The sequence below is a fragment of the Fusarium tjaetaba genome (assembly GCF_013396195.1).
Source record: "Fusarium tjaetaba strain NRRL 66243 chromosome Unknown NRRL66243_c0000253, whole genome shotgun sequence".
NCBI lineage: Eukaryota > Fungi > Ascomycota > Sordariomycetes > Hypocreales > Nectriaceae > Fusarium > Fusarium tjaetaba.
This window is the reverse complement of record NW_023501449.1, coordinates 1-20,999: the sequence shown is the minus strand read 5'-3', so window position 1 is coordinate 20,999 and position 20,999 is coordinate 1. Positions and strand designations below refer to the sequence as shown.

General features: G+C 50.4%; 7 protein-coding genes across 7 annotated transcripts; 4 read left to right on the top strand and 3 right to left on the bottom strand.

Annotated features, from left to right (window-relative positions):
- Positions 1-818: 818 nt before the first annotated feature.
- On the bottom strand, positions 819-1,683 carry FTJAE_10727 (v-type proton ATPase 16 kDa proteolipid subunit; the record flags this gene model as incomplete). Its single annotated transcript, XM_037343597.1, has 5 exons — positions 819-883; positions 935-1,195; positions 1,252-1,381; positions 1,441-1,477; positions 1,667-1,683. 5 exons carry the CDS (start codon positions 1,681-1,683, stop codon positions 819-821), a joined length of 510 nt encoding a protein of 169 aa, XP_037202209.1.
- A 664-nt stretch (positions 1,684-2,347) lies between these two features.
- FTJAE_10726 (ribonucleoprotein associated) lies at positions 2,348-2,895 on the top strand (the record flags this gene model as incomplete). Its single annotated transcript, XM_037343596.1, has 4 exons — positions 2,348-2,363; positions 2,423-2,485; positions 2,541-2,681; positions 2,741-2,895. 4 exons carry the CDS (start codon positions 2,348-2,350, stop codon positions 2,893-2,895), a joined length of 375 nt encoding a protein of 124 aa, XP_037202208.1.
- Positions 2,896-3,479: 584 nt separating this feature from the next.
- On the top strand, positions 3,480-6,437 carry FTJAE_10725 (phosphatidylinositide phosphatase SAC2; the record flags this gene model as incomplete). The annotated part of the gene is made up of 3 exons (XM_037343595.1): positions 3,480-3,678; positions 3,747-5,508; positions 5,564-6,437. The coding sequence occupies 3 exons, from the start codon at positions 3,480-3,482 to the stop codon at positions 6,435-6,437; spliced, it is 2,835 nt and encodes a 944-aa protein (XP_037202207.1).
- A 111-nt stretch (positions 6,438-6,548) lies between these two features.
- FTJAE_10724 (uncharacterized protein) lies at positions 6,549-7,742 on the bottom strand (the record flags this gene model as incomplete). Its single annotated transcript, XM_037343594.1, has 1 exon — positions 6,549-7,742. The coding sequence occupies one exon, from the start codon at positions 7,740-7,742 to the stop codon at positions 6,549-6,551; it is 1,194 nt and encodes a 397-aa protein (XP_037202206.1).
- Positions 7,743-10,146: 2,404 nt separating this feature from the next.
- FTJAE_10723 (transketolase) lies at positions 10,147-12,746 on the top strand (the record flags this gene model as incomplete). Its single annotated transcript, XM_037343593.1, has 6 exons — positions 10,147-10,200; positions 10,506-10,552; positions 10,617-10,712; positions 10,775-10,859; positions 10,912-12,561; positions 12,630-12,746. 6 exons carry the CDS (start codon positions 10,147-10,149, stop codon positions 12,744-12,746), a joined length of 2,049 nt encoding a protein of 682 aa, XP_037202205.1.
- Positions 12,747-13,378: 632 nt separating this feature from the next.
- On the bottom strand, positions 13,379-13,924 carry FTJAE_10722 (uncharacterized protein; the record flags this gene model as incomplete). Its single annotated transcript, XM_037343592.1, has 1 exon — positions 13,379-13,924. One exon carries the CDS (start codon positions 13,922-13,924, stop codon positions 13,379-13,381), a length of 546 nt encoding a protein of 181 aa, XP_037202204.1.
- Positions 13,925-18,589: 4,665 nt separating this feature from the next.
- Positions 18,590-20,810, top strand: FTJAE_10721 (uncharacterized protein; the record flags this gene model as incomplete). The annotated part of the gene is made up of 2 exons (XM_037343591.1): positions 18,590-19,239; positions 19,292-20,810. The coding sequence occupies 2 exons, from the start codon at positions 18,590-18,592 to the stop codon at positions 20,808-20,810; spliced, it is 2,169 nt and encodes a 722-aa protein (XP_037202203.1).
- Positions 20,811-20,999: the final 189 nt, after the last annotated feature.

Below are 20,999 nucleotides of genomic sequence, written 5' to 3'. Positions count from 1 at the left end.
TGTACAAGGAAAATAAAAGTCGGTATAATGTCTGGGAGACAAAAAGGGAAACCCACAAACGAATAGATGAAGAGACGTAATACGAAGAGGGAAAGCGGTAGACCTCAGCCTCTACTGTTTTGTATAGGGTGTCAACTTGCTTGGGGGGGGTTTTAGACCACATGATCTTCCGCTCGCGTCTGCATACTTTTTATGAAGCGAGGATACTATAATAAACTGCTGTTAATACGCTCTTAGTGAGCATTACGCCTCAGAACACTGATGTCGTCAAGACCTGCAATGACTCGGCGTGTACCAGTCGTGTCAGGACATGTATGATTGCCCGCCATAATTGGTCAAGTATGTGATTGTTAGATGATAGCTGGCTGCTTGAGTAGACCTAACGATGTATGAAAGGGACATATATGTCAAGTTCTGGTACTTAAAAACAATTGGAAATAGCATACACTAATACTCGAGTTCCCTTCACCGTCTATGATGAGAAGCCACCCAGAGAATAACACGCATGTTGAGAGTATTTTACAGAACCATCCTCCTATTTCGTCCCAGCCCTTCTTCTCCCATAATAGAAAACAAAAACAGTAACTCAAGTCCATTATTCCATGATTGCGCGAAAAAGGGGCAGGTATGAAACCGTGCTAACCCAACGCCAGCCTTCACAACCCTTACTGCACCGTCCATGTTCGGGACAAGAAGCAAGAAAAGTTGCAAGCGCTATTAGTGTTCATTCAGTCGACCATACCCTAAGCAGCTCTTATAATTTGAGTTCGATCTTGTCTGGCTGTCATTCAGGGCAGGGCTCCTGTTCCGTTGTTGATTTAGCATACAGCGTCGACGTTGGCCTTAGAGTTCATGAGGAGGGCAACAATGAGACCATAGAGACCTGTTCAACGTTAGCTAGTTGGAAATATCAGATTAAGGAACCAAGACGTACCCAAGACTTCGGCGAAAATGAGAATAAGAATCATGCCGACGAAGAGACGAGGCTGCTGGGCAGTTCCTCGAACACCAGCATCACCAACAATACCAATGGCAAAACCAGCAGCGAGACCAGCAAGTCCGACGGAGAGACCAGCACCGAATTGAATGAAACTGGTGAACAGAGGAAGGTCCTGCTTCAAGCCATCGGAGATAAGGACGGAAACGACGAGACCGTAGATACCAATGATACCAGCCATAATGACGGGAACAATGTCTGAGATAAGTTAGCATCGTACAGTTCGTGAGAATTGAATCCCGAGGGCCGCGTACTCTTGACGATCAGGTCGGGGCGGAGGACACCCATGGCAGCGATACCAACACCCGACTTGGCGGTACCGTAAGAGGCGCCAAGGCAGGTGAAGACAATAGCGCAGGTGCAGCCCATAGCACCAAAGAAGGGCTAAATGATCGTTAGCGATTTGAATTTCGATATGGAGTCGATGTCGTCGACCGCCTCACGATGGAGGTTTGGGCGTCGCGAGGTGACGTCGACGGCCTGGATGACGTGGAGGACTAACCGAGTAAACGGGGCTGCAGAGACGCGCATGTTAGCTTCAATCATCAAGAAGGATGTGATGCGAGACGATTCCGATGGCTTTTCGCGTTGCCAGGCGATGCCTGAAGCTTCCGGTGATGCAGAGGGAGCTTGATGATGATGGGGGCAAGGAGGCGCGCAAGCACGTACCAAAGTTCGCTAACCATCTTGACGGTTGTTTATCTGAGGATGAAGCAGATATCAATGGACAATATCGTTTCAAAAGGTGTATCGAGTAATCGGAGGACGAGCTAAGCTGTCGGGAGATGAAGTCGTTGGACAACGGGAATCGATTGCTTGGGGTTTGAGACGAAGATGTCGAGGTGAAGGTGTGCTTGTTAAGGTCTCATTCCAGGTTGGCGTCTGGTTGGCGGCAAGGTTTTGCTGTACTCTATTGGGAGGGAGAGGCACGGGGAGCATTACATAATGCACTACGGGGCGGCTGGTGTTTCGGATAAAAGATGGGCCAGCCAGACCGGCCGCTGACTGGTGGACACGTAACAGGAGAAGTGGGACCAGGAAAGCCTCGCAGCAGCAAGCCACACAAGGCTCAGCGCGCCACATGTGAATTTTTCTGCCGCCTTGGCGCATATTATCCAGCTTCTTCTCTTTTTTTCTTCTTCCTTCTTGACTTTGTCGATATATCGCCAACCACATTCCTCCACCACCTCACTTTCAGTCCTCAGGGCGAGCCAACGCAAGGAACCCTGATACTCATACCGTCCTGTACGCAGCCTCGACTCGACTCGACTCAAATCCCAACAGTGACCAGCGACTGACTGCCATCGATTAGAAACTTTCCTCACAAAAACCTCGGTCTAATCTTTCACAATGTCTGAGAGTGCTGGTATGACCAATTCCCTCGCCTCGCAGCTCTCCTGTGACCATCCACTGACATGTCGGTAGCCTGGCCCCTTGCCGATCAGAAGCTCGAGCAGGAGCTTCTCGATCTCGTTCAATCTTCTCAGCGTAGGTCATCATCAACAAGGCCCAATCCAGGCCAATTCGCTAACGCACTTGACAGATGCCCGCCAGCTGAAGAAGGGAGCTAACGAAGCCACCAAGACCCTGAACCGTGGTGTCTCTGAGCTTGTCATCCTCGCTGCTGACACTCAGCCCCTCGCCATTCTCCTCCACCTTCCTCTTCTCTGCGAGGACAAGAACGGTAAGCGCAATTGGTAATTCTGATGCAGTCTGGGATGATTGCTAACTTGAGCTTGATAGTCCCCTATGTTTACGTTAGCAGCAAGATGCACCTCGGCCGTGCGTGTGGTGTCAGCCGTGCTGTCATCGCCGCCAGCATCACCAGCAACGACGCCAGCGAGCTCGCTGGCCAGATCCGAGCCATGCGCGACAAGGTTGAGCGCCTCGCTATCTAAGATACCCCACGATGAGGAGGAAAGCAAAAGATGGAAACCATTTTCGCCTCTGGACAGACGGTCCTTGAACGACTGTTTGTTGCTACTCAGATTTGTTTCCGAATTTTTGATGTTCTGGGCTTACCTGGTGCAATAATTGGTGTATGACATTGAGTCCTCCTGGGTATAATAGTAATATCATCAACTGTCTATCTTGGCGAAACAAAAGCATCTCTGGAGCCCAATACGAAAACGAGCCAAAGTGGATATATCGAAATAATTTCGAAATGCGAATGCGATGTCGGCGGCTATTTTGCGCTATGCTATAACGGATGCAGTGAAATGCTAGGCTATGACGTCTCCACCACCAAAAAAAAATGAGTAAACTAATGCGGTCATATCAAGTGTAGTAATAGCCGCTCGATTCGATCCTTCCCGTCTCTTGGGTGAGCTGCAGCTTGCCCCAATTCCTCCTGCAGCTTCTTCGTAACCTGTCTCGTCTGTGTCTATTCTTTTTAGATCGCCAATTTCTGATCTTGCTTCCCTGGATTCATCCTTGAATGCCTACCAAGTGCCGTCGATAAGAACTACGTGCCCCCCGCACAATGCCATCCATTGCTCGCAAGCTCCTCATCTGCGCAGCGATAGATGGGCTTATAATACAGCCACTCTCTCCCAAAGGCCAACGACCTTTTCAGCCAGTTCGACTCAAATATGGCGACGCCTCAATCTCTCATGTTCCGCGTGAACATGTCCCTGATGATTCTAAGCCAGATTCTTCTTTTGAAGCTTTTGGAGTGATTGGTATGACACGACATGGCCCCGCGCTTATGGCATCTAAGACTCGAGACTGACGGACGCGACAACTGTAGGCATTATTGCAGTCTCGAAGTTGAATTATCTTGTGACCATCACACGGCGCCAACAAGTCGCACAAATCTGTGGCCACCCCATCTATGTCGTTACCGAAGTCGCCCTTACACCATGCACATCCAAGGCTAGCGCTGAAGAATCAATAAGGAGGACCTCGGGCCACCTGTCACGCCAAGCACAAGACTCAGTGAATGAGAGCGATAGCAGCGATGAAGAAGTTGAAGTGCCCTCAAGAACGTCAGACGAAGTAGAAGACGCCGTTGTTGAGGACGAAGATGCAAGGCCTGGGTCGGCTAGAAGCCGCGTCGCTGAAGATGTCATTCGCAGGAGGGGCAGCTACGGGCGCTTTGCCCAACGTTGGTTCAGTCGAAGTGGCTGGACTCTGGATCAAAAGAGGAATATGGGTTTGAGCAATTCATCCAGGGTTCCAGAAAATAATGCTCCTGCGACTGAGTCGTCCTCAGAGGATACACAAGAGAAGCTCGATAAGGTCGTGCCCAGAGAGCCCGAATTATTGCCAAAGCTTTTGCGAACCGCCCATGTTCTCTTTGGTTCATCGCGGAGTTTCTACTTCTCTTACGACGTCGACCTCACTCGCTCTCTCAGTGACGGATCGATACCCCCGAACAGCGAGCACCCTCTCCACAGCCAGGCAGACGAGGTCTTCTTTTGGAACCGGAATCTCATGATGCCTTTCCTATCAAGCGGACAAGATTCTCTAGCATTGCCGTTGATTCAAGGATTTGTTGGACAGAGGACCTTCATCGTCGATAGTCAGCCTCCCCAGAGCGATGATACCGGCAAGGATTCCGTCGAACTCTCTAATCTTTCATCTTCGAAAGAGCTGCCAGCTTCTCCACAAATGCTAAGTTCCAGGGCATCCATAGACCTTCGCTCTTCGGAGAGAAAGTATCTAATCACTGTGATATCGCGCCGGTCCACAAAACGAGCTGGCTTGCGGTATCTGCGTCGTGGCATTGATCAGGATGGTTTTGTTGCTAATATGGTTGAAACCGAACAGCTTCTTTCCACACCAACGTGGGACCCATCTTCAAAGATATACTCATTTCTGCAGGTCAGGGGAAGTATTCCCCTATTCTTCACACAGTCGCCATACGCTTTCAAACCTACTCCTATTCGGCAACACTCTGAGGAGGCCAATCAAGCTGCGTGCCGCAGTCATTTCGAAAGTCTTTCCAGGAATTATGGCCACTTGCAGATAATCAATCTCGTCGAAAAACATGGGGTCGAGTCCATCATCGGTTCTGCATATGAGACAGCCGTGGAAGAAATCAACAAGAATGCCAGCGAAGATCAAAAGATACCTTTCGAATGGTTTGATTTCCATGCTGCTTGTAGAGGCATGAAGTTTGAAAATGTCAGCATGCTGTTAGATCAGTTGAGGGACAAGATCGAGGACTTTGGAAGCACTGTTCAAGCGGGCGGGAAGCAATTGGCTCGACAGCAAGGTGTTTTCCGAACCAACTGTATGGACTGCCTTGACCGAACCAACGTCTGCCAGAGTTCATTCGCAAAGCACATGCTGGAAGTTCAACTCAAGGAGGAAGGGTTTGACATGAGTGCGCAGTCTGATCAAGTGACTGCTTGGTTCAACACCCTCTGGGCGGACAATGGCGACGCTGTGTCAAAACAGTACGCATCGACAGCAGCGATGAAGGGCGACTACACAAGAACGCGGAAGAGAGATTATCGTGGTGCGCTGAACGATTTGGGTCTCGGTCTTGCTAGATACTATAGTGGGTATGTATTCCAATTCCCCCTTCTTGACGGCTCAACCTTTTGCTAACCAAGTCAGCATGGTCAACGACTACTTTAGCCAAGCAGCCATTGATTTCCTCCTCGGCAACGTAACAGCCAAAATCTTCGAAGAGTTTGAGAGTGACATGATGACGAAGGATCCAGCGGTATCCGTCATCAAGATGAGAGAACTGGCCGTCGAATTATGCCAAAAGCGAGTTATAGCCGATGAGAAGGAAGAGTTCCACGGCGGCTGGGTTCTCCTGAGTCCTACTACACCTGATGCTATCAAGTCCTGGCCGCTCGAAGAGGTGGTTCTGTTGTTGACAGATACAGCTCTCTATTCATGCCGTTTTGACTGGAAGTCTGACAAGGTATCCTCCTTTGAGCGTGTCGAGCTCGATAGCATCACAGGCATCAAGTACGGCACTTATATTACATCCACCATCTCCCTTTCCCACATCGACGAGATTAGGAACGCCGGCTTTGTGGTGACATATAGCCCTGGCAAGAGTGACATTCGCAGGACCAACACGCGAACCTTTTCAAGTCGCGGTGAGATGACAGGTAAGGAGAATGCTACCGAACAAAAGGATGCCAGCATTCCCGCCAGCCTAGCCAACTTGCTTACCAGCAAATCCTCGTCTGCTTCGTCACCGAGCGCTCGCCGCCTGGTCTTCAAGGCGACAAATGCGGATTCCTCTGTCGCTATTGTGGGCGATGCTGGCCCTAAGCAGACAGAGACTCAGCAGGTTTCCACCATTTGCGGTGACATTGAGCGACTGGCGCTGGAGAGACAGGCGGAGCATCCGGGCGAAGAGAGGAAGAGGCTTATCGAGACCGGCCCCATCATTTCTCTAGAGGAGGCCAAGAAGAACACAGGGCTGTTAGAACAGCTAGGACACTCACTCAAGAAGATGGTGTGGGCTTGATAGATCCCGCCATCAAAGAAACAGCATAAACGATCTATCCCCATATAATACGTCATAAATAATGCAAACCATAGATATCGCGATAATTCTCCAGCTGTTGTTTTCCTCAAATCATGGCTTCTGTAAGCGGTACAAGTGCATCTGGTAGCGCATATTCTCAAGCGGGATTGGATAAGACAAGCCTTCTGGGAGACGAAACCAAATGGAGTCGTCCGACTGTAGCTTTTCCCAGGAGTATCCAGGCGTCTCGGTTTCTATGAGGGTGTGATCGAGAAGCCATTGCATAGGATATCTCTTCTTCTCTTTACCCAAAGCTGCCTCGGAATAGCTTCCTGGGCTGTCCACTACGAGGACCAAGCTATCAGATGCTAGGACCTGCCCAAGATTCTTAAGAAACTTGGTCGTCTTGCCGATACCTGCTGTTGTGTACAGCTCATTGAGTGTGAAGAGCAAAGTCAAGATGATTGGTACTCTGCCATTGGCACATTGCGCTGAAAGGGAGTCCATGTCAAGATCCAGGACATCTCGCTGGACCACGTCCAGTGAAAGTTGATTCTTTTCCAGCAGTGAGCGATTGGCCGCCTGGCGTGCTGTGGATGCATATTTTGAAATAGGCAGAGGATTGACGGTACTGGATTCGAGAAGAGAAATGACCGTTGTCCATGGGCCCGAATCGAGAAGAGTTAGATGGCCATCAGTAGCTGTTGTCTGGAGGTAAGAGGCAAAGGCAACATGCTCAGCTGCACAGCCGCCTACAGACAACATTCGAAGAGTGGCACTGCGCCGAGGAGAGGTACTGTCAAGCTTGAGATCCTGAAAGGTCTCTAGTTCAACCCCTTCGGGCTTGTCATTTGCATCATCCTGGGTTGATCCAGTGATCTCTTTATGTGATACTGAGCGCTCCTTGGTGATACTTGTGTCATCCTTCGTCTCTTCCTTGGAAATCAAAATCCCGCCAAGGTGCTTCTTGATACTGAGAAACACGGCGGCATAGCATAATGCGCGCGTGGGGCTCCATCGAGCAGCATAGGCTTCGAGGTAGTCTTCTCTCCCGAAAGCGGCAGCGAATTCTCGATTAAACAAGGCTTGCTTTATCTCCTGAAGCAACCTTGAGAAATCAGCTGAAGTCAGAACATTGCTGAAAGCACTTGAGAAGATATCAAGAAGACGCTGCTGCTGCTCTTCACTTTGTAGAGCTGGTGAAGAAGTTTCTAGCGGGGCAGACGATTTCTTGGAGCTCTGCTTTGAACTCGAATTTTGCTTTGGAGGAGCAGTTTTCTTGGAGGGGCCCGTTTTCTTAACCATTTCTCTTCACTTGCACCTGGTGCTAGCTCATTGGCTGTATTGATTTGGTGAGTAATACCAATATCGTAGATATCGTCCGTCTGTTGGTGGTTGGATTGATTGATTGATAGTGGGAGAAAAAGATCGGACATATTTTACCGATGAGGTCGAAAACCCCCACTTTGGAATCATAGCCGCCCAAGGCCCCAAAGGTTACTTGTAGTATGGAGGTACATACCTAATAATAAGGCACTACCTTTGGTAGATTTCCATTTCTTCCGTTGACGGACGAGGATGGATGGATATGCCGGTTATTCGGGGTACGGAGCTGGATAATGCATTCATTGTCGTGTTAGCAATCAATCTGGAGAATATTATCATATCACATTCTGTCCATCACAGAAAGTTGGTCATGGTGGCCGGCCCCTGCGGAGAGTTTTCACTTGGGGCCGAGAGCTCTTACATAGAAACATCATATCATTCATCAGCAGTTACGGCATCATTGATAATAAACATCAACATAGTTCATCCCTTTCCTCATTGGTTTCAAGGGTGCTACCTCTACCACACCTTTCGGAAGATGAGAGAACAGCTTGGTTGTTTTCTCTCCGACCATCGCTCCCCATCAATTAAATATTTACCCCCAAAACAGCCCGAGTCGGATATGTCACCCAGGTTAGCTCGCTCAACCAATTCATTTGCGGATAAAGCACATCGTGACTTTTGATCGTGACCCGACCTTTGATCCTCTCATTAATAAGCGCACCTGTTAAACTAACTGGTAGTTACACGGCATGGTATCCGAAACGACTCAACACCTGGGAGCGATCGGAGTTGCCCCTCTAGAACCCCTCGTGGGGGTGTCTTTTAGGCGTACCAATTCAATTTGAGTCTCTCGAGTTTCTAGATTGTCCACCCGTCTGGATACTTTTTGCCTATTTCGATTCAGGCCGGTTAATTTGATCAGACTCAAGGACGAAACACGGGAGCTATTGCGGTTTTGGATTGAGGGAAATATATGGCGTGGAATCATTTGGCTAGTCAGCGGCGCCAATATCTGGTGTTTATTACTTACAACCATCTCACTGTGGCTGACATGGAAATTTGACATCATGGCCAAGAAGATGCCAACAGAAGAATCTCTCTGGCAATGACGAAGTGGCCAAATCGACGTCACAGTAGATAGCGAGGATCCAATTTGTTCCAATGGCCACTTTTAAAGTCCAAGTGCCGCTGTTAACTATGGAGATCCAATCCATCCATTGGAAGCCTACGAAGCCATGGGGTTCATGCTGATGAAATGTAGGGTCCACAAGTGAGGACCTCCAAGATCAACGAAGTTGCTGAGAGTCAACCTACCTAATTATTGGGTCTATCCGGAGCACGTAGTAGATCCGGTGCCTATGAATGGGCTTTGGGCAAACTAGCCAGGGCCGTGACTAAGTCTGATTGAATTGCATTAGTATTCATTATCAAGCCAACAACCTAGCCTCAGCCCGTGTCAACAGCTCTCACGAGATGGGAGGTGGGAGGTGCAAGCTGCAGTTACAGCGGGGAGGGGCATCCTGAGCACCCTGGGCGCCCTGGCGTCACTGGCTTATCCTCCCCTGCAGGCCAAACCTGTCCCCCACCGGGGACTCCACTCGGCGTGTCGCCGGCCACACTGACCTCGTTTCGGCGGCGACGGCGGAGGGAGCGGAGGGAGCGGACGCTCTGTATCTGGTGAGCTCGAATCTGAGTTTTGGGTCATGATTCTCAAGGTGAAGAAGGCGGCCTACCTGTTTTGGGGAGGCTGATTCAACAAAGTACAGTACAAAATAGGGTATCTACCTACTAATGCAACAGGCAATGAAACTTTTGACGTCTTGGGTAGAGCTTCGGCCGCCCAAGGTGGGCATTAGACATCCATCCATCATGAGAGGAATGAGGGGGACTTCCTATGTAGGTAGTCATCACTATTCTTCCCGGTGAGAGCTGAATACCTTGAACTTTAATATTCAATTCTAGCGGTAGCATCGTATATCCTAGGAAACATCAATCCGTAGTTAGGTATACCTCCTCATTTCGTATCATGTAGCAACACCTTCGCGGGATATCACCCGGTCGAATTTTCTCAAGGCTGGCAGAGAAAAATGGAGACCACCTCACTAAACAATTCATGACACGACCCCTCCACCCTCCACTGTAAAGGTACTGTAAGGTGAGGTAAGGTACCTTAGGTAGGTGCGTGCTAGTACTGTAGAGCGAAGACGGGAGCATCGTAGGTAGACGTCAGACGTGGATGGCAAGGCAAGGCAAGGCAAGGTGCTAGCTCCGTTTATCTTTCCGTCATTCTACCTCACCCTCTCCTTCTTCTTCTTTTTTTCCTCCTTTCCTCTTCCTTTCTTCTCCTCCATACAACCAAATACTCATATACATATTCAAAATGGGTTACGGCGAGATTGATCAGAAGGCCATCAACACCATCCGTGTCCTTGCGGTAAGCTTCCCTCCTTTTACTTTACTTTGCTTTGCTTTACTTTGTTGTCGTTTCTCTTGAGCTCTCTCTGCGCAGTTGAATTGGCTTTTATTACCCCGCCACGGCTGCCCCGCCATTTTACTATGAGTGATGAGACACGAGACGCGCAACAATGTGATGAGGACAATATTCTCAAGAGAACTCTACTGCTTGGCCTCATAGCAGTTGCCCCTGGATTTGCTGTGTTCCATTGACCTACCAGCTCCTCAATACCCTCACTATGAACCCCCCCCGGAACAACATGAGTACTAACGAGCTGTCAACAGGCCGATGCGACTGCTCACAGCAACTCGGGACACCCTGGTGCTCCCATGTGAGTTTCACCTCCCTTCGATGAACTGAGCGATGAGAACAACACACTGACATTGTCGTCACAGGGGAATGGCCCCCGTTGCCCACGTCCTGTTTAACAAGTTCCTCAACTTCAACCCCAAGAACCCCGACTGGTTGAACCGGGACCGCTTCGTCCTCTCGTAAGTTTTGTATTGTCTTACACGTCACTAATTTGCCCATGACTGACTCTTTTGCGCCTCAGCAACGGACACGGCTGCATGCTTCAGTATGCTCTTCTCCACCTTTTCGGCTACGATCTCAGCATCGATGACTTGAAGGCTTTCCGAGTATGTGGCTCACTCTCTAGCTCTAACCTTTGCTTGCTCACACATTCCGCAGTCCGTTGACAGCCGCACTCCCGGTCACCCCGAGGCTCACGACACTCCCGGTATTGAGGTCACCACTGGCCCCCTCGGCCAGGGTATCTCCAACGCTGTTGGTCTGGCCATTGCCCAGGCTCATACCGGAGCTGTCTTCAACAAGGACGGTTTCCCTCTTGTCAACAACTACACTTACACTTTCCTCGGCGATGGCTGCTTGATGGAGGGTGTCTCCAGCGAGGCCTCCTCTCTGGCTGGTCACCTCCAACTTGGCAACCTCATTGCCATCTGGGACGACAACAAGATCACCATTGACGGTGACACTGCTGTGGCCTTCACTGAGGATGTCCCCAAGCGATACGAGGCCTACGGCTGGCACGTCGTCAAGGTCGACGACGGTGACCACGATCTTGCTGGCATCGAGGCTGCCATCAAGGAAGCTCAATCCGTCACTGACAAGCCTACCCTCATCCAGCTCCGAACCACCATTGGTTTCGGTTCCAAGAACCAGGGCACCCACGGTGTCCATGGCTCTCCCCTCAAGGCCGACGACATCAAGCAGCTCAAGGAGAAGTGGGGCTTCAACCCTGACGAGAGCTTCGCCGTTCCCCAGGAGGTCTATGACTTCTACGGCAAGCGATCTTCTGAAGGTGCCGCTCGTGAGCAGGAGTGGAACCATCTCTTTGCCAAGTACAAGGAGCAGTACCCCAAGGAGCACGCTGACCTCGTCCGCCGCATGTCTGGCGAGCTTCCCGAGGGCTGGGAGAAGAGCCTCCCCGTCTACACCCCCTCTGACCCTGCCATTGCCTCGCGAAAGCTCTCCGAGACCGTCCTCAGCAAGGTCGAGAGCGTCATTCCCGAGCTCTTCGGTGGTTCCGCCGATTTGACTGGCTCTAACCTGACCCGATGGAAGGAGGCTGTCGACTTCCAGCCCAAGTCCACTGGCCTCGGTGACTACTCTGGCCGATATGTCCGCTACGGTGTCCGTGAGCACGGTATGGGTGCCATTCTCAACGGTCTCGCTGCCTACGGCACCATCCTGCCCTACTCCGGTACTTTCTTGAACTTCGTCTCATACGCTGCCGGTTCCGTCCGTCTGTCCGCTCTCTCTCGCGTTCGCACCATCTGGGTTGCCACCCACGACTCTATTGGTCTTGGTGAGGACGGTCCTACTCACCAGCCTATTGAGACTCTCGCTCACTTCCGCGCTCTCCCCAACTGCCTCGTCTGGCGACCTGCCGACGGTAACGAGACCAGCGGTGCTTACTACGTCTGCTTGACCGCCAAGCACTCTCCTAGCATCATTGCCCTGTCTCGACAGAACCTTCCTCAACTCGAGGGTTCTACTATCGAGAAGGCCGCCAAGGGTGGTTATGTCCTGCGTGAGGTCGAGGGTGCCGACATCACCCTGGTTGCCACCGGCTCCGAGGTTTCCATTGCTGTCGATGCTGCCAAGTATCTCCAGGATAACAAGGGCATCAAGGCCCGTATCGTCTCCATGCCCTGCTTCGAGGCTTTTGACCTCCAGGACAAGGAGTACCGCTTGTCCGTCCTTCCCGACGGCATTCCTTCTCTGTCCATTGAAGTCATGAGCACCATGGGCTGGGAGCGTTACACTCACGAGCAGTTCGGTATCAACCGATTCGGTGCTTCTGGTGCCTACAAGGATGTCTACAAGGCAAGTTTGAACGATGATTGCTTACACATGACAAAATATGTGACTAACCCCTATTGTAGAAGTTCGAGTTCACCCCTGAGGGCATTGCCAAGCGCGCCGTCGCCACCATCGACTTCTGGAAGGACGTCCCCAACATCCGATCCCCTATCAACCGTGCTTTCCAGCAGATCATCTAGATCAAAGATAATAACGACCAAAAAGAAACGAAGAATAAGAATAAAAATACCGGGAGGATACCAGCCCGGACAGAATGATGATGCAAGTGACGACGATGGACTTGGGAGCAAGGTTTTGTGGATTTATAGCAACTTAGACACGTACTACAAGATGGAACTGAATCTTTTAGAACAAATAACTTGACTTGAGTGAGCCATTTCGCGCTGTGATATGATGTGTGGTATCTGCCTGCCACGGGATTAATCATCTATGTAGTCAAGGCAGCTTTTGCTGGCTTGAAATCATCACCCCAAATGTCAAATCATGCGCTTGCGTGTGCCTTCGTCCCAATGCCATCTTCCTCGAAGACTGTTTCCTTGTGTGGGGGCATTCTCCGTAAACCCATAGTTATTCTCTTGACTTTTCTCCGTCTCATCACACATGTCATTGAAACTCGATCGTATCATCAGAGAACAAGATGACAATCCAAGGCGCCAAAACTTTTGTCCCGTCCTTGCTAAGCACTTTTATGTCGTTCCCTCACTTTGATTCGTGGTATCGCATCGCATCGCATTATATCGCTTCGTAAATGTAATTCATCATGTCATATGAACGACAAGCACCCCAGCTGGTGGGTATTTCTGCAGCCTGATCACTCTGGCCCCTCGTCGTTTGCGCGCTCTTGACTGCTCTCAGCGGCCCATTCCCTTTGAAATTCTCTTCCCACGCGCTCTAGCCTTGTTGATGCGCGGCGGGCTTCTCTCGCTTCATCTGCGGACCCTGCGACGACCACACCAACGAGCAACGGGGCCGCATCCTCTGATCGCGGGTCGTCATGGGGCGGCGCAGGTTCAGAACGAGGTGCTCTAGAGTCGGGGCCGTGGCTTGACCCAGGCGCTGATCCCGGACGGCTAGAGGCGGTCGCAGCAGCGTTGTTGGTAGCTGTATCGACAGCATCGCGAGGATCAAGATACGAGTGTATTACGACAGGCCCACGATCAGGGTACTCAACCATGAGACGTTGGGGGCGACCGAGGCCAAGTCGCTGAGCGGCGGTCTGGGAGGAGAGGGCGCTTGAAGTGAGAGCTGTGAGGGATTCAAGATGCGATTGCGACGAGGCCGAGGTGATGAGCGGGGTGAGGGTGACGTCGGAGAGATGGAGAGAGAGGGTGGGATGTTGCGATGGGAGGTTGGCCATGATGATAATGGCGAGGGCCAAAGCTGGCAGTTTCCGGGAGAGATCGACTGACTACCTTACCTATAAAAGGTGAGAATATTCGGCGCAAAGGGAGCTGGGCGCGAGAGGAATGGATAGATCTTGTTGAGAGAGTGAGTGTGGAGGGGGTTTTAGAGAATTAGGTCATGAGCAGACGATCGGCTGTTGGAGACAAAACGGGCTTTGGGTAACGAGTGACAACTCGACAAGGGAGCTCTTTTGGCGCCTTCGCTTGGGGCTTGGCTAAGGTAGCGCAGGCCGGAACTCCGCTGTGAACTCGGCTCTGTCACTCCCCCGCCCGCCTAACATTTAGAAGGAGCAAGAAAACCTCTGACGATGACCCAAGATGTCAAAAATATCTGATCAAAGGTGTACTAAACCTTCACCGAGCTATGCTAAACTTGCCCAAGTCTTTTTGTCACCAGGATAAACGTCTTACGTTTTCTTGCCCTGCCTTTAACTCCTACCAACGTTGCAGTGGGATCCACTGGAGATAAACTCAGTGGTTGTTGTAAAGAGGGGAAGCTGTTCATGATAAGGTTGGATCTTTTCTAGTATCTGATATCAATTGGTCTCATGAAGTTGTGAGATAAGTCGGGAGCTGTGTCGTATCTATACTTATCGGTCTACGTTATGCAATACCAGGAATGAGCCTTTATGGAGGTGATTTCGTCAGCTTCAAACCCCAATATCATGATAGAGCAGAGCAAGTTTCCCCGCCTTTCCAGGTAGTATCCATTCCCCACTGAAGCATTGATAGCGAATTTAAACGGCCGAGGTCACGGAGCTCAAAGCAACCTACCTACTAACTACCCTTCCCTTATGCCGCCGTTTTCCACCAGCTTAGGCCAGATTCAGACAACTAACGTTAAAAGGACTGCATCACCGTATGTGTGGGGAGAGTGGGAAGCGAGAGTTTCCCATTGGGACCCAATTGCGATTGCGGCGGTTCTCTCTTCTAAAAAAAGAGAATATCACAGAAGGAGAGCTTCCCTTCACCCCGGGATTGAGGCTAAGATAGAGGGGGGATGGCGTCAGTCGACGTTATGCTGTGATTGGCTCTTGGAGAGGATGGTTGAAATCGTGGGGTACATACCTAGAATTGAATGGCAGGGTTTCTGGCGTTCTATGCTTGGCTTCCCAAGGTAGTTTGGGCCAGGCTGGACTGAGGTGAACCCTGGGGAGGGGGGTTTGTAGGTTGGAAAGTATCAGATGCCTCATGTGGTGGATATTTGTATATATTCTCGAGCTATCAGTAGGTCTAAGGTAAGGCAATGAAATAGAACTGATTGTATTCAGGCCACGTTCTATCTTCACCGTGTGGCTGTATGTAGGATGAGGATGGCTTCCCTGCATTAATTATCTGACTAACAACTAGAGTATATGTAACCCCACGGTGGTTGAAGATAAGAGGCAGAAGAATGAGCTTCAGTGTTGACACATGATACACAATCGCCACGAAGTTGTTCTTGCTAAGAAGATATTGGCAGTCTTCCTGGTGATATAGATATTGCTTGTTTGCTCAGTTGCGAGTCATTTTACTATATTTCACGTAATAGCCCAAGTCTAGCAAAAATGACCGCAGGGTCAGTATGAATCTCTGTCTCTCTCCAGGGAAGGACAATATTCCCACCCTTTTGGAGGTATACAGCTAATTACCCCGTGTTTCCAGAGCCTGCTTTATCTTGGAGGTCACAGCGAGGTACGAAGTCTTTTGAGAAGACCAATGCAAGACACCATCAAGTATCAACGAGTGGCCTTTCCTGCTGTTGATTCAAATGGCGAGGTGATGCATGGGTACAGCTCACGGAAGGCTTGTCACTGCAGTATATACCAACACATACTCTATATAGAATCTGAGAATTGCTTCTCAGATTTCTCTTGAGTGGCTAAACCAGTTATGCTTTGGAGTTAGTCTGTGGTGCCTCTCTCTACTTTCCAGTATGACCAGAATACACTTTCTTTATCCAGGCTTGCTATTTTTGGTTACTTCAGGTGACCTTATTCGGCTACATGATTCTTTGTGAGAATACTTTCTTGATGGGTAGTTACTTGGTGCTACCAGGATATTAGTGAAACGCAACAAGGGGTGTATGGTTAATTGTTATCAACTCGGGTCTATGATCGCCAGGTTGATCTCCCGGCTAACCTGGTTCTAGTTCTGGTTCTTTTCCCTGTTTGTTGTCTTCTGGCCCCTTTTGAGATGACTCTTCGCTCTCTTATTCTTTATTTTGGATCTTCTCAGACTTTCTACATCGGACTCGCAGCTTGATAGTAAAGAACTGTTTTCTACGACATTTTCTAGTCTCAAGGAGGTATTTGATACCATGCCTGACGCAACTTGGGGGAACATTCAAGTTTCCAGTTGATTTGGAGGTTTTCTTTCCTTTATTATAACAAAGTATCAAAGGCCAAAATGAATCTTGAAATAAGAAACTAGAGTACTACCTCGGGGAGTAGACTCTTCCAAAAACTTACCAGTCTTTAAGATAGGGCTGTCGTGTTTTAGATGTACAGTCAACCACTTGTCTTTTATTAACCCCGATTCGGTATCCGTATTTTCACCAGGTATTGCAAAAAGAACATATTCGAAAAATGACAAACGTTATAAATGTGAAGGATCTACTCTCTGCATGTCTGAGCTGATTGATTGATATCATCATGATGAACCTTGGTGTTACACATACCCTGTACCAAGAGACCACCTAATGAGTGTTAATTATAAACTGCAATAAGATAGAAAGATAAGCTTGAAGCTTCAGGCAGCTCGAAGTGAGACATATGATGAGTTTTTAGTAACCACGATTGCGATCTCGGCATATAATCGATCAGGGTGTCTTATTGTTGCAAAACTGCCCGATTCGTACAGACTACATATGCACAGCAATTGAAATGGACGATGGTAGATCATGCTGATTGGTCTAGTCTAACGTCTCGAATGTGAGAATGCTCGAATGTGAGAATGAGAAGCTTGGCTGGCAACTGTGTAGCTGGACCGCCTTATCTTGGGGAGCTGGCGTGGGGCAACCAAACAACACCAAGCTACAGTACCTCCTCCGTGCTAAGGTAGTGCCTGGTATACCTTGCCTTACCTTACTGTGTCTGGTAAGGTACCTACCTACACAGTCACTGGAATAATGGGGGAGCTTTCTCTTGAGACAGTGTGGCTCATAGCTGCGTTTTTACCTTCGCAAGAGAGTCAGAGCAGACATGGCACCCTAAAGGCGATGCAGAGACCAAATACAGACTTCCATCAGGTGACGGTTGTTCGTCCAACGTTATGGTATCCTGCGGTGCTCCAGCAAGGCCGTGTTGTGAGTCGTGAGCCGCGTACCTAATGTGTTGAGTTGAGCCTCCAGTTGGTCACAGGTAAAGCGGGACGAGTGTAGTGGTGAAGTTTGGTGTGTTGCCCAGTAACTTGGGTTAAAGTTTAGGAGTACCTACCTCCTACTTAGGTAGGAATAGCAAGCTCCTATAAAATCTCAAGCTGCTCATAAGATGTCTCTGTTCCCGATGTTGATGCTATGATGATCTGAATCAAGCTGATCGTGTTGGATAGACGATAGTTGTTAGGATCCACATGGAAGCCCTGGGCTTGTCTCAAATGTTTTTTCCAGGTATGGAGGCCTACCCTAAAGTTAGGCCAGGTACTAAGCTGATCTGAACAAGACACTGGTCTGACATCCAATGTCACCGTACACCACAGAGCAGCCTGTGTGGTACTTCGGCTCTTGAAAAGCCCATCAGCTCATCAGTAACAATCCAGTAGCTCCCTCCACGACACCTCATAGGCGGCGTATGAGCTGCCTGTCTCTGGGGCTGGGCCTCATCGACTGGGGAGACCCATGCTACCAGGACCTGACCCAGCAGATGGATTCTGGCGATCCGATTTACAGTGCCTTAGCAAATCTTCTCTTGGACTGGACAACCCAGCCATACCATACCATTCATCCTTACCTTACCTACTTACCTTACAGGGACAGGACAGAAGTCATCACCACCACCAACCGAACTACCTCTAGGTTATCCGTCCCCCATCCTCTAGGTTACTTGCTGTAGATTTACATTACACTTCCCTTCCCTTCCCTTCCCTTTTCTCTCTCCCTCTTTTCCCTCCTCCACCTCCACATCCTCCGCACGCCATCTCTTCCTCCTCGCCCGGCTTCAAGTTCCCTGTCCCGTCTGGTCTGGCCTCGACTCGACTCGACTCGACGACTCGCTCTCCATCCACGACAAAGCCCGTGCTTGCAGTTTTTTTTTTTTTTTTTTTTTTATACAACTACTACAACTGCAACCATTCGCGGCTGAGAGCTGACAACGATTTCCATCTCTTGTCATCCCCCTCTCTCGTTTTCGATCGGTTCCTTCGTCTAGCGTGTGTTTGCTTGCTGCACTTTTTTGTCCGTTACGACTTATTTTCATCTATTATCTGGCTCCTGGATTATTTTCATCGTCTGCCGCCGGCCGGTTCTGGTTTCCCTCCGGCGTATCAAGCATTTATCGATCGTTTCGTCATCCCACCGTTTCTATCGCTTTCCCTCTCCGGCCTCCGCCGCCGTATGACCCGCGAACCCCGTCGCACCCATATCATCGAGTCTCCGAAGCCCCCTCTGTCGGCTCCTCCGTCTCCTTCACCGCTGCGCAATCATGGCTTCCTCTGTTCCTCGACGTAGGAAGCTTATCGGTCAACGTCGCCGTGTTGAGGACGAGGGCGAAGACGAGGCAGGCCCGGAGACCCTCGACCTCGATGACGATTCCATCACCGACGGCTCCCTGACAGACGACAATGATCCTGCAGATGATAGCGATACCAGCAACATTGACGAGGCCTCGCCAACGTCTCCGAATGCGAGGAGGAAGGTCAATGGCGCTGCCAAGCATGCCGGCCATAGCCATAAGTCGGGGTCCGGTTCCGGCCCCGGCCAGAACGGCAAGCCTGTTACCGATACGGACGTGATGCTGCACGGTTTGTCCATCACAGACCAATCCCACCCAGTACAGGAGATGCATTTTGACGAGGTCGTTGCCCCGTCACCCAGCAAGTCTCCTGCTGCCCCCATAGTAGTGAGCTCAGCATCCGCCAGGCCACCTGCTGCTCCTGCAAACAGACGTCGACAAGAGCACGAAGATTACAAACGCAAGAGAGATGAGGACCCAGCTTTCGTCCCAAACCGTGGCGCCTTCTTCATGCACGACCACAGACATGCCGGGCCCGCAGCAAATGGATTTCGTCCTTTTGGTCGAGGTCGAGGTCGAGGTGGCCGTGGTGGTATTGGAGGCCCTTTTGCTCCCATCAAGTATGATAATGCCTTCCCACTCCTTACTTCATCCATATACTGATATACATAGCCAATTGCACCAGCCTGCAGACCCTACGACCAACTCTCCATGGGCACATGATATGCACGACACCGTCGTAGAGCCCGCACCTCCAGCACGCCCTCGACACATGGTGGAACAGGAGGGCCCAGCCAACGGAAATGGCTTCATTCCGACATGTGATCCAAACCCGACTCCAATCAACCGCACTCTCTCCACTGAGAAGCATATCGGTAACGCACAGGTCCGGGTGTCCCTTCCGTCTATGACAGGGCCGGTTGTCATTCCACGTCTTGCCGTGAAGCAGTATACCAAGCTCCCCGATCATCGGCCACCTCTGCGTCGGGACAAACCTGTCCGTATCTCGCTACCCAACAATCCTCCTCGATATATCTACCCTGCCGCTGATAGATCTTTCATCTTTATCCCCCGGGCTATGCGACCCAACCAGCAGCGAATGCGAGGAAAACCTCGTTCTGGCTTTGGCTCGATGGGTGGTTTCTCGAGACGAACAAGTGTTTTTGGAGGTAGTTACTATGGCAGCGTGTATTCTCCTAGCGTGGCAATGAGCAGGCGGTCTTCCATCGTGGACCGTGATTACATGTTTTCGCCCACAGGCTCCGTTATCTCACGGCCCCCTATCCCTGTTGAGAATACTCGACCGGTTGTTCGACTACCTCCTGCTCCTCGTCCTGAAATGCCAATGAACACAATGGTCCCGTCAATGGCTGCTCCCGCTTCTGCTTATGGGCCAGCCGATCCTGCCTTTGGTGTCGAGAGACCTCACGCACTGGAGACATCAATCAACGATCTGCCTCCACCTCAGACATACCCCCTTCCTCAAAAGCCTGCTTTCCAGGAGAATCGGCCCACCTCAGCTCTGCCCATGCATCAGCCTCGTCCACAGAAGAACATATCTGTTGCTGATATCGAGTCACCCACCTTGACGCAAGGCCCCCAGGCTTATCAGCAGGCCTTCCACCAGCAGGTGCCTATTCAAATGGCTAATGGCCTGCCTCAAGAATCACATACTCGCCAGCCGTCTTATCCATCTCAGCATTCTACTGGTACGCCTTTGTCTCAGATTCCTGAGAGAGCCATTCATGCTGCTCCTTTCCAGCCAAACACTTATGGTCAGCAACCTTACTACAACCAGCAGCCATATCAAGCGCAGCCTCAGCAGGGATACTACTATCCACCCAACTACAACACTCCCAATATGGGACCGTCCAGTACTGCACCTGCATTTGTGCCCAGCCAGCCAGGTCCTCCTGGCAGCTTCACGCCTCAAAATCAGCCCGAGCAGCCCGTGATGTCTAACAACGGCCCACCCCCTGCTCCCGGGTCCAGTCTAGTGGTCCAAGAAGCGAATGGGATGGTTTACTACTTCGAAGCGTCACAGCTGCCGCCGGTTACCAACTATTCTGGCTACCCTGCGCCTCAAGGCTACCAACCCAGTGTCATGGGTATGGGTGGCATGGTGACACCCAGCCCTGACGGCTTCTACTATCCCCAACAGACATCCGGTATGGTCTACTATCCGCAGTAGAACTGGGGCATACCCGGATACCCTTTCTTCACTTGTCCAAACGCTTTCTACTCGTATCCGATTTAATAGCCACAATTACGACTTCATACCTACTAAAACCCAAAAGTATCTGCTATTCTACAACAAAAGCCTTACAGAGGCAAACACAAGAACCAGGAGCATGATCGGAGGATGGATTGGGGGGGGGAG